We start from the raw sequence: 11721 nt of genomic DNA, 5'->3' as shown, positions 1-11721 counted from the left end.
TCAGAGGCCCACATTTGCCCATATGGACCAGCCCCCACTTCGCCCTGGCGCGTCCCTGGCGGAGTTCGCTGGGGCACCTTCCTGGAAGACGCCCTGGCGATCCTCAAAAGGATGTGGCAGGGTGAAGTGTCTTTGCCCTGATGTGTCCTTTTGGGGATCACCACAGAAATTTGGGGGGCTGGCCCCCTCCTTGAAAATATGGGGGACTTGCCCCCAATGGCACCCCAGGTGGGGGAAGTGCTGTGGTGCTCAGTTCCTGTCTTCAGGCTTCCCGTAAGCACCTGGTTGATCACTATGAGAACAGAACGCTGGACCTGATGGGCCTTTGGCATGATCCAGAAGGGCTCTCCTTATGTTCTCGTATATTTTGTTTAGGGCCACATTTTTAGTAATTTGGTTGTGGCACAGTTGCCACTACACAGCTGTTCCTCTGCGACTGCTTCCTATGTCCAGTGTTTGTTTCATGGGCGAACTCCGTGCTGGCATCCAGTCTGCCAACAGAGCCACTGACGTTAAAGCAGAAAGCAGTACACATTATGACCCAGCCTACCAACTTGAGAGGGATTTTTACACTACTGACATGTGAAGGGTACCAGCCGGAGCACCAACATCTGGGGAGCTCAACATATAATATGAGAACGTGGAGAAATTGTTCTTAGCTTAGGGAGGCTCTTCTGAGCAGATTTTGCATAGCTCTGGGTTAAATGAATGGTAATATTTTCTGTATATACAGTGGTACCTCAGGTTACAGATGTTTCAGGTTACAGATGCTTCAGGTTACAGACTCCTATCCCAGAAATAATGCTTCAGGTTAAGAACTTTGCTTCAGGAAAGGAACAGAAATTGTGCTCTGGCAGCGCAGTGGCAGTGGGAGGCCCCATTAGCTAAAGTGGTGCTTCAGGTTAAGAACAGTTTCAGGTTAAGAACGGACCTCCAGAACGAATTAAGTTCTTAACCACTGTACGTATATGTTGCTTGCTGAATGTCAGGGGATGGCTTTGCAAAGGTACAAAGAGTTTACGTAAGAGTACCCAGTGTGTCTAGTATGTCCCACTTGATATACTTGTTCATTTTTGATCCACAAATGACTTTGGTCTACATCCGCAAAGTTGTAAAAATTGTAACTTTATTTTAAAAAGCCCTATGGTGAGTTCTTTTTCCATATTTGTTGGACATTATCTTATCCTAGCATTTGAATGACATCCTTCTATTATGCCTTGAAGTCACTTTTCAAAATTCATATTTAATACCCTTGTGTGAGCATACAACTGTCAGATTATCTCCATGCAAATTTTCTTCATACAGAGATAATTGGTGGGGCATCAAACTATTAATAAATGAAGTGCTAAAATAACCACATTTAAATAATGCTAAAAGGGCCACTTGTCAAACAATTTTGGTACACAATTTGATTGAATGTGAAATTGTTATAATCAGGTAGAATGGAGGTCTGCCCACATCTTGCAACTAAAATAATAGTATCATATATATATATATATATTGTTGTTGTTCAGTCGTTCAGTCGTGTCCGACTCTTCGTGACCCATGGACCAGAGTACGCCAGGCACGCCTATCCTTCATGCCTCTCGCAGTTTGGCCAAACTCATGTTAGTAGCTTCAAGAACACTGTCCAACCATCTCATCCTTGTCGTCCCCTCTCCTTTGTGCCTCCATCTTTCCCAAACATCGGTTTTCTAGGGATTCTTCTCATGAGGTGGCCAAAGTACTGGAGCTCAACTTCAGGATCTGTCCTTCTAGTGAGTACTCAGGGCTGATTTCTTTGAGAATGGATAGGTTGATCTTCTTGCAGTCCACGGGACTCTCAAGAGTCTCCTCCAGCACCATAATTCAAAAGCATCAATTCTACGGCGATCAGCCTTCTTTATGGTCCAGCTCTCACTTCCGTACATTACTACTGGGAAAACCATAGCTTTAACTATACGGACTTTTGTCGGCAAGGTGATGTCTTTGCTTTTTAAGATGCTGTCTAGGTTTGTCATTGCTTTTCTCCCAAGAAGCAGGCGTCTTCTGATTCGTGACTGCTGTCACCATCTGCAGTGATCATGGAACCCAAGAAAGTGAAATCTCTCACTGCCTCCATTTCTTCCCCTTCTATTTGCCAGGAGGTGATGGGACCAGTGGCCATGATCTTAGTTTTTTTGATGTTGAGCTTCAGACCATATTTTGCGCTCTCTTCTTTCACCCTCATTAAAAGGTTCTTCAATTCTTCCTCACTTTCTGCCATCAAGGTAGTATCATCAGCATATCTGAGGTTGTTGATATTTTTTCCGGCAATCTTAATTCCAGTTGGGGATTCATCCAGTCCAGCCTTTCGCATGATGTATTCTGCATATAAGTTAAATAAGCAGGGAGACAATATACAGCCTTGTCGTACTCCTTTCCCAATTTTGAACCAATCAGTTGTTCCATATCCAGTTCTAACTGTAGCTTCTTGTCCCACATAGAGATTTCTCAGGAGGCAAATGAGGTGATCCGGCACTCCCATTTCTTTAAGAACTTGCCATAGTTTGCTGTGGTCGACACAGTCAAATGCTTTGCATAATCAATGAAGCAGAAGTAGATGTTTTTCTGGAACTCTCTGGCTTTCTCCATAATCCAGCGCATGTTTGCAATTTGGTCTCTGGTTCCTCTGCCCCTTCGAAATCCAGCTTGCACTTCTGGAGTTCTCGGTCCACATACTGCTTAAGCCTGCCTTGTAGAATTTTAAGCATAACCTTGCTAGGTGTGAAATGAGTGCAATTGTGCGGTAGTTGGAGCATTCTTTGGCACTGCCCTTCTTTGGGATTGGGATGTAGACTGATCTTCTCCAATCCTCTGGCCACTGCTGAGTTTTCCAAACTTGCTGGCATATTGAGTGCAGCACCTTAACAGCATCCTCTTTTAAAATTTTAAATAGTTCAGCTGGAATATCATCACTTCCACTGGCCTTGTTGTTAGCAAGGCTTTCTAAGGCCCATTTGACTTCACTCTCCAGGATGTCTGGCTCAAGGTCAGCAACCACATTTCCTGGGGTGTATGAGACCTCCATATCTTTCTGGTATAATTCCTCTGTGTATTCTTGCCACCTCTTCGTGATGTTCTGCTTCTGTTAGGTCCTTTCCACTTTTGTCCTTAATTGTGGTAATCTTTGTACGAAATGTTCCTTTCATATCTCCAATTTCTTGAATAAATCTCTGGTTTTTCCCATTCTGTTATTTCCTCTATTTCTTTGCATTGCTCGTTTAGAAAGGCCCTCTTGTCTCTCCTTGCTATTCTTTGGAAATCTGCATTCAATTTCCTGTATCTTTCACGATCTCCTTCGCATTTTGCTTGTCTTCTCTCCCGCTATTTGTAAGGCCTCATTGGTCAGCCACTTTGCTTTCTTGCATTTCTTTTTCATTGGGATAGTTTTCGTTGCTGTCTCCTGTATAATGTTACGAGCCTCCATCCACAGTTCTTCAGGTACTCTATCCACCAAATCTAAATCCTTGAACCTGTTCTTCACTTCAACTGTGTATTCATAAGGAATTTGATTTAGATTGAATCTTACTGGCCCAGTGGTTTTTCCTACTTTCTTCAGTTTAAGCTGGAATTTTGCTATAAGAAGCTGATGATCTGAGCCACAGTCAGCTCCAGGTCTTGTTTTTGCTGAGTGTATAGAGCTTCCCATCTTTGGCTGCAGAGAATATAATCAATCTGATTTCGATGTTGCCCATCTGGTGATGTCCATGTGTAGAGTCGCTCTTGTGTTGTTGGAAAAGAGTGTTTGTGATGACCAGCTTGTTCTCTTGACAGAACTCTATTAGCCTTTGCCCTGCTTCATTTTGATCTCCAAGGCCAAACTTGCCAGTTTTCCTTTATCTCTTGACTTCCTACTTTAGCATTCCAATCCCCTATAATGAGAAGAACATCTTTCTTTGGTGTCATTTCTATAAGGTGTTGTAAGTCTTCATAGAATTGATCAATTTCGGTTTTCAGCACTGGTAGTTGGTGCATAAACTTGGATTACTGTGATGTTAAAAGGACTGCCTTGGATTCGTATCGAGATCATTCTATCATTTTTGAAGTTGCCTCCCAGTACAGCTTTCGCCACTCTTTTGTTGACTATGAGGGCCACTCCATTTCTTTTACGGGATTCCTGCCCACAGTAGTAGATATGATAGTCATCCGAACTGAATTCGCCCATTCCTGTCCATTTTAGTTCACTGATGCCTAGGATGTCAATGTTTATTCTTGCCATCTCATTTTTTACCACATCCAGCTTACCAAGGTTCATGGTTCTTACATTCCAGGTTCCTATGCAATACTTTCTTTACAGCATTGGACTTTCCTTTCGCTTCCAGGCATATCCGCAACTGAGCGTCCTTTCGGCTTTGGCCCAGCCGCTTCATCAGCTCTGGATCTACTTGTACTTGTCCTCTGCTCTTCCCCAGTAGCAAGTTGGACGCCTTCCGACCTGAGGGGCTCATCTTCCAGCGTCATATCTTTTATATGCCTGTTGTCTTTGTCCATGGAGTTTCTTGGCAGGGATACTGGAGCGGCTTGCCAGTTCCTTCTCCAGGTGGATCACGTTTGGTCCAAACTCTCCGCTATGACCTGTCCATCTTGACCTGTCCATAGCTTGCCTGAGTAATTCAAGCCCCTTCGCCACGACAAGGCAGTGATCCATGAAGGGGTATATATGATCTATATATGATCTCCTTATATGATCTATCTATATCAATCATCTCTCTAAATTGAGGCATTCACATTTTATATAAATAATCTTCAAGAATATTCGACAAACTGCTGTTGTGAAGATATTTTACACTCCCTGTTGATGAAACATGGGGTGTGCATTGATGATCGAGCCTTCTAGGGTAGCACAGCCTTTCCCAACTTGGTGCCCTCCAGATGTTATGGGCTACAATTCCCATTATCCCTGGCCATTGGCCACATTGGTTGGTGTCAGGGTTGGCCCACCCATGAGGCAAAGTGAGGCAACCAGCTCAGACGACAGGATCCATAGAGGCGGCAGCATGCATTGCCATGGTGGTACCGACAGCAGCAGTGCATTCCTTGAGGCCGGATCTGCTGCCTCCTTAACAGCCCACCCTCAAATGCCACCTCTACAGTGGCTTCCTGCTGCATAGGAGGTGCAGCTGGTCTGCCCCCTCTTGTTCCCCATGTAGATATTTATCCTCCCTGCCTTGTCCCTGATGCCAATCTTCATTCACCCCTTGTTCCCTGGTGGGGTGGGGTGGGGTGGTTGCTATTTTGTGGTCTCCTCAGGTGCCAAATTTGGATCCTGGTTATAAATCTCTGCTTGGACAGCATCTCATGGTACCCGCTTTAGGAAAGGTTTTGATCCCCTTATAAGCCAAACAGCCACCCATCACACAGTGGATTGTCTCACACTACCTTACCCAATTATGCTTTTTTGCTTGTAATATCTGTCTATTTTACATGCTGAGGGAATCTGTGAACAGTGATGGCTTCTTACCATGTATGTTGTTATCACCCCCAGTTAATTACATATCCGATTCACAACTTTGTTCCTCGGAGAAATGACTTCCACATAGAAAAGTCACTACGGTCTCCACTTCAGGAATTATTCCAGAGAAGGTGTTCCAGAGTTTGGGTACTAGGCCCATTTCTGCATTGTTACCAAGTGACAATCTTCTGATTGTGGAAGAAGAAGCAGTGGTGTAGCAAGGGTTGCCAGTGTCTGGGGTCCTGCAGAGTTTGGGGAAGGAGGGAAACAGAGTATGCATGTGCTTCCAACTGTCTAATGGTGTCCATGTCACCCAAGAGATCACAGCCACAGAAATAAGAAAAGAAGAGTTGTTCCATGGTCTGGAATAGTCACTTCCTGGTTTGTATGAAGAAGCCATTTTCAATGTATCCTAGCAACGGAAGCACACAGCTGTATTGAGGCAACACTGGGTGTTGAAATTTTGCACCCCTAACAATTTTGGACCAAGGGCAACCAGCCCTGTGCCCCTCCATGCTATGCCCTGGGAAGAAGAATCTTCTCAAGAAGATTGCTTTCATGGTGGCATGAACATATGAATGGTATAGCCTAAAGGCACATAGTGCTGCTACCTTGCTGAAGCTAAGCAGGTCTGGATCAGATCAGTGACAGCTAGAGGACCCTTGGGAACCACATGCACACCATGGAGTTCCACAAAGGAAGAAATGGGGACATAAAGAAATCGAGAGACACAGACCAAAAACAGACTTGTCCGTCTTTCCACACGGGATGCAGCTCATAGAAATCCCATACTTTCCCTTTTCGTTGTTTATTTGGAAAATTACGATTTTGAGTTTCAGAGAACTCAAGAAACTTCCCTTCATTTGCCCATTACATTGTCTGCATTTGGAAATATTGCTAAAACTACAGGTACAAGTTAGGTACTGGTATTCATACTAAAGAAATGGGTGGTTTGTGCCCGTTAGATAAATTCCATTGCAGGGGTGTTAGGAGGGTGGTGGGGATGCCTGGCTGGCTGGGATGCACCGCAGTGCAGCTAACTCCAGATGGTAGAAAAGTTTCTGAGGCTAAGAATAATTGCAAACTACTGTCAAGCAGGTTTTTGTGACTTCTCTTGCCGGGAAACGCTACAAAATAGGCAGGGGGAAAAAGTCACTAGTTTTGGTGCTTCTGTTGCTAGGAGCTCTGAAATGTTGCTAACTTCGCGACGGAGGACCTAACTTGGCAACACTGAATAGTGCTGGGCTGGAAATACTGGCAGCTTTAATGGGAACAGCACGGACGTGTCAGTGGGAGGGAAGGTGGCAGTGAAACGGTAGCAGCGATCGGAAAGCAGGCAGGATTCTACTGCAGGATGTCTCCCAGATTACTGAAACAGCTTTGGTGATTGGCGATTGCTGCATCAGTGATTGTTGTCTTTTTCTTAAAAAGTGGGGGGGGCATACTTTGGGTGACCGAGGTCTAATGGTAACCAATTGTCAAGGATTTCACCAATTCATTTCTCTCCCAGGGGAGCAGTTGGAAAAAAAGACTAACTGCTGCTTCATCACTGCAGGTTGAATGTTTGTTGCCTGCACTGGGAAAAGGAAAGTGCTTAACTAGATTAAAGGACTTCCTTCATTATCACCCTTTCCTCCCCTGCCGTATGATTGCGAGGCTAAAGCCACGCCACAGCCTTCTTTGAGTCTCTTCAGGCAGGAAGAGGAACAGTTGCTCTTTCCCCCTTCTGTGATGTTACCGGAACACAGGAATACAAGTTCACCAGCAAATGTTTTTCAAGCCATCTCCCATGTACTTGGGACAGAACATCATTGAGAGCTCATGCAAAACCTGCAATCTGGAATTTGCTCAGTTTGGGGGCAAATGCAGATGGATACTTTTGTGATGTTGCACAGTTAAAATTGTTTCTAATCGTATATATATGGCATCTTTTAGGTTAACTCCTTAAAAGAAGAAACAAAATAAAAAATTCTTTCCATATAGCACCTTAGGGACCAACTAAGTTTGTTCTTGGTATGAGCTTTCTTGTGAAGTGTGCATGCACACGAAAGCTCATACCAAGAACAAACTTAGTTAGTCTCTAAGGTGCTACTGGAAGGATTTTTATATTTTTTTAATTTTGTTTTGACTATGGCAGAGCAACACAGCTACCTACCTGTAACTAAAAAAGAAGAAAGATTTACTTAATAAAAGTAACAAATTGTCATGTAATGCAAACATATGAAACTGCATAGCTAAAAAACCTTAAAAACTATCGGAAACTGCCTTATCAAAGCACTGGTCCACTCACCTCAGTATTGTCTACTACTATTTTAGACTGACAGCCACATTACCTCACGAGCAATCTGGTGGGATGTGCATATTGATGGTGGACCCATAGGCAACAAGTAGATGGACAATAAATGGGAAAATCTACATTCCAGCCACACTAAAACGAGAGGTTCCTACAAATGCATATCTCCATCTTCCATTCAGGCAGGCAGGCAAAAAGTATTCTCACAGTTCAAGGCACTTGAGGAAGGCACCGAGGGAGTCCAACAATGGGAGTGGCCTGGAGAAAGGGTTTCTGGCCTGGGAAGGAGGTTTGGCCTGAGGAAAATTCTGAAGGTCAGAAGGCCTGGAGGTGTCCAGGCCTGAGGTTCCAAAAGTATGGTCCATGGAGCACCAGGTGTTGGTGAGCTTCATTCAGGCAACTCCATGTAGTGACATATCTGTGAGCGGTGACTGTTCCACTGTTGCCTGGAAAGTGAGTGGTATAATAAAAGGAGAGGAGGAGGCTCTGTCAGAAAAAAATAAGGTGGCAGCTGGTAGCAAGGTCCCAAGCAAGAAAAAGGCACTGACAAAGCACTTTAGCAGAATGGAGAGTCAATGCCAAGAATGAAGAAAGCAGTGATAAAGAAGTGAACGCGCTAAGAATGAGTGCATGCAAGATAGAGTGACTCAGGGTGACCAATTCAGTGTTGGTTTTTAAAATGGTATTAAAAAGGTAAAGGGACCCCAGACTGTTAGGTCCAGTTGCGGATGACTCTGGGGTTGCAGCGTTCATCTCGCTTTACTGGCCGAGGGAGCCGGTGTACAGCTTCTGGTCGACATCTAAACATGGAAATTGTTCAGTGGTCCACCAATACTCTCAGCAATTTTCAAGTGGTTCATAGGTTAAAAAAAAAAAGAGTTTGGGAACCAAACACACTAACCTACAACACCTCTTCCCAGTCTGATGGTGGATATCTTTCCCAGACTAGAACCCATGGCTGATATGTACAGCTTGGTGGGTCATAAGTTTTAAGGATCAGAATAAAGCACATTCTTTTGCATCCTCTTTGAAAAAGAAAAGAAAGAGGAAGGTTGGTATTGATTCCTGAATGGATTCTTCAATAGAACAATGGAAATTCCAAATCAGGTCCTTGACCATGTGAGCAATTGATGATCCAGGCCTGATCTGCTCACCAGGACCAGCCCAATACATATAGAAGCACTCTGGACTTGGAGTTGACTCTTACATCTGCACTGGTGATGGAATAGCATCTTTCAGCAAACCTGATGGCAGCAGCCTAGTTTAGGCGATGCCGGACTGGCTGTGTGACATACACAGTTCTGTCTTTCAGCAGAAAGTAATGCCCAGGAGTAGCTTAGGGACAGCTTGGGTTGGGGGTTTCCTACTGCCCCCAAGCACTTGCCACCTGAAGCAATCACCAGACTCTGCCTGCTGGTAGGGACAGTCTTGCTGATCACCTTGCCAGAAAAAAGGGGGGGAATCTCAAACACATCTGCACTTCACAAGCAATGATTTATTTGTTACAAATCTCTCTGGAGGACTGAAGCGGGGAGGAAACCAACACTCATAAAATCAAATAAACCAGAGTGGTGTGGTTTTCTCTCTCTTGTCTTTCAGCCTAGCTCGTTCAATGTGTCCTTGAAACGATGATGCAGCAACTTAACTATAACCTAAAAGTAATATTCTTTTCACTATATCTTAATGCTGCAAAGCTACATTGACTGACGTCAGCGGTGTACTCAGCTGAAGCCTTCGGATTATACGAAACCAATATTCCACCATCTTCATCAAGTGAAACAGGGATGAGAAAGAGCCTGGCTTCATCCAACAGTTGGCTGGAGCCCAGAGCAGGTGGCAGTGGCGGAGGAAGCCTCTTCATTGCCCGGGGCGGCGGCACCCCCCTGGGGGTGGGGCACGATGCGTGTGTCGTGCCGTCACAATGCACGTCGGATGCACTGCGCATGCCCAGAATTTCCGAGCATGCGTAGTACATCCGGGCTGGAAAAAGCCACTGGGCTCTTTTTCGGCGCTGGGCTCCCTGGGCAGAGCCGCAGCATGAAGGCGAGGGGTGGGCCAGCGAGGAGGGCGCCCCTCCTCCTTGCTGGCCCGCCACTTGCCTCCATGCTGCGGCTCCGCCCAGGGAGCCTGGCGAACAGCGAAAAAAGCACTGATGCGGGGGGGGGGAAGGAGAGCAAAGCAGGTGCAACTTTTTTTTTTTTTAATAAAAAAATTATTTGCCAAGTTTCCCAAGTCAGTGCCTTTAGGGATAGAGGTAAACAAACATTGCACAAAAATGGAATGGGTTGTTAGAGCAAAACAGCAGTCCTGCCGGAAAGTGCAAGATCAAAGACCAAATGCAAGCGAAGGACAAACTGCAGAAAAATGAGAACTAAAGCTCAAAGGTGCAAAAAGAAAAAGAAAACACAAACAAATCTCACAGCTAAACAAAAATACAACCGAAGGAGACTGCCGAAAACTCATTCCCTCCTCAGGTTTTCTATTGCATTAGCCACATGCTTTCAAAATGGCACTATTAGCACCCAGCAGGTCATAGAACAGAAGAGTCTGCTGTCAGGGGTTTCTGAAGCACTAAGGGAGGAAAACCTGAGAGATCATTATTGACCTGGGCCTTCCAGGCAGGTTCACACATCTGACACTACTGTAATCAGTACTCGGTGTCTATTTTCCGGCAGAAGTTAGATGAGTAGTTTCTGAGGTTGGGAGGGTGGGGATTGTCTCCTGACTCAGCTGAGTGGCAAAGTGAAAATATAAATGGTTATTAACCTTAAAATGGAATGTGAGATCTTATCTTCTTGCCAATGGAAGGCTACTGCAACGTTTCAGAAAGGATTCCTGCAAATGTTTGTGCCTCCGCAACCTGTCCGTGTACAACACCCATGCACACATGCAGAAGGAGTGTTGAAAACAGATCTCTGCCTGGTTCTCCATAGGGCAGAGTCAGATGGAGATTTCTTTTTTAAAATGAAAGCTCAGAGTCTGGGTGTCCTACCTGGGTATGTCAATGCAGGCTTTGACAAGCATCTTCTTCTCCCCCCCCCCAAGAACTTGCATTTATTTACATGCACAAAAAAGCAACCCAGTATTATATTCCGAGCATCTCTTTCCCCCAACAGAAAATAAGGGTGCTGGCCTTTCCACAAGAACACATCCCACCCACCACCCACCCACAAGGCTTGCTTCTCAAAGCTCCATTGACACAAACCAGCTCATGTCTCCTCTTCGCTCAGCAACATGTTGGGTATCCCTTTAGTTATAGGAAACTCACATTTAGTTATAGGAAACTCACATTTAGTTATAGGAAACTCACATTTCAGCACACCTTCAACCACTTCCACCTCCATCAGCACATGATGGACTTTTCGAAGGAAATCCTCATTCTTCTCGAAGTCAGGGATGGGCTCAGGGGGCAGGTCTGATCGGTGACCCAAACTCTCCGCTGCCTCTACCAAAGCTACCCATTCCACCTTGGGTACCATCCGTGCTGTGAACTCTGGGTTGAAATCTACATTGTTCACCTTCACTTCTGTGGCCTGGATACGAAGGGGGAATCCTCCACCAGGCTTCACTCCTCGCACGTGGGAGGTGAGCATGTTGTGCGTCAGGAGCTTCATGTTTTCAGGACAGCGGCCACCAAAGCCACAAGCATCTTCTTAGTAATCTATATTAAGCCTTCACACCTACCTGGGAGTAAGTCCCATTCAAATTAGTGCAAAAAGAGGCATGGATTAGGCTTTAGTGGTTTAACGACTAATACAGGGCTCATTTTACTATCTGAAACATCCTGTGGATAAATATCCTTCAAACAGTCCTTGGCAAATCATTCTGGAATTGCTATGCTGTTCATAGCCCACAGAGAAGCAGTGGTATCTTTCCAACCTCCCTTGGAAGTTGTCTGGAGCTAACACAATTCCAATAGATAAGTTATCAATAGTTTCCCTTTGGCATGAGAAAT

General features: G+C 45.0%; 1 protein-coding gene across 1 annotated transcript; it reads right to left on the bottom strand.

Moving 5' to 3' along the window:
- Positions 1–10935: 10935 nt before the first annotated feature.
- Positions 10936–11407, bottom strand: LOC117055667 (multifunctional methyltransferase subunit TRM112-like protein). Its single transcript, XM_033165386.1, has one exon. The coding sequence runs from the start codon at positions 11378–11380 to the stop codon at positions 10976–10978; it is 405 nt and encodes a 134-aa protein (XP_033021277.1). The 5' UTR covers positions 11381–11407; the 3' UTR covers positions 10936–10975.
- Between the last annotated feature and the right edge of the window lie 314 nt (positions 11408–11721).

The sequence above is a fragment of the Lacerta agilis genome, chromosome 12 (genome assembly GCF_009819535.1).
Source record: "Lacerta agilis isolate rLacAgi1 chromosome 12, rLacAgi1.pri, whole genome shotgun sequence".
Taxonomy (NCBI): domain Eukaryota; kingdom Metazoa; phylum Chordata; class Lepidosauria; order Squamata; family Lacertidae; genus Lacerta; species Lacerta agilis.
The sequence above is the reverse complement of the archived record's forward strand: the minus strand, read 5'-3'. Positions and strand labels throughout refer to the sequence as shown.

Bases quoted from the DNA above. Each gene is read 5' to 3' on its own strand.
- LOC117055667 (XM_033165386.1), bottom strand. From the start codon at position 11,380: ATGAAGCTCCTGACGCACAACATGCTCACCTCCCACGTGCGAGGAGTG.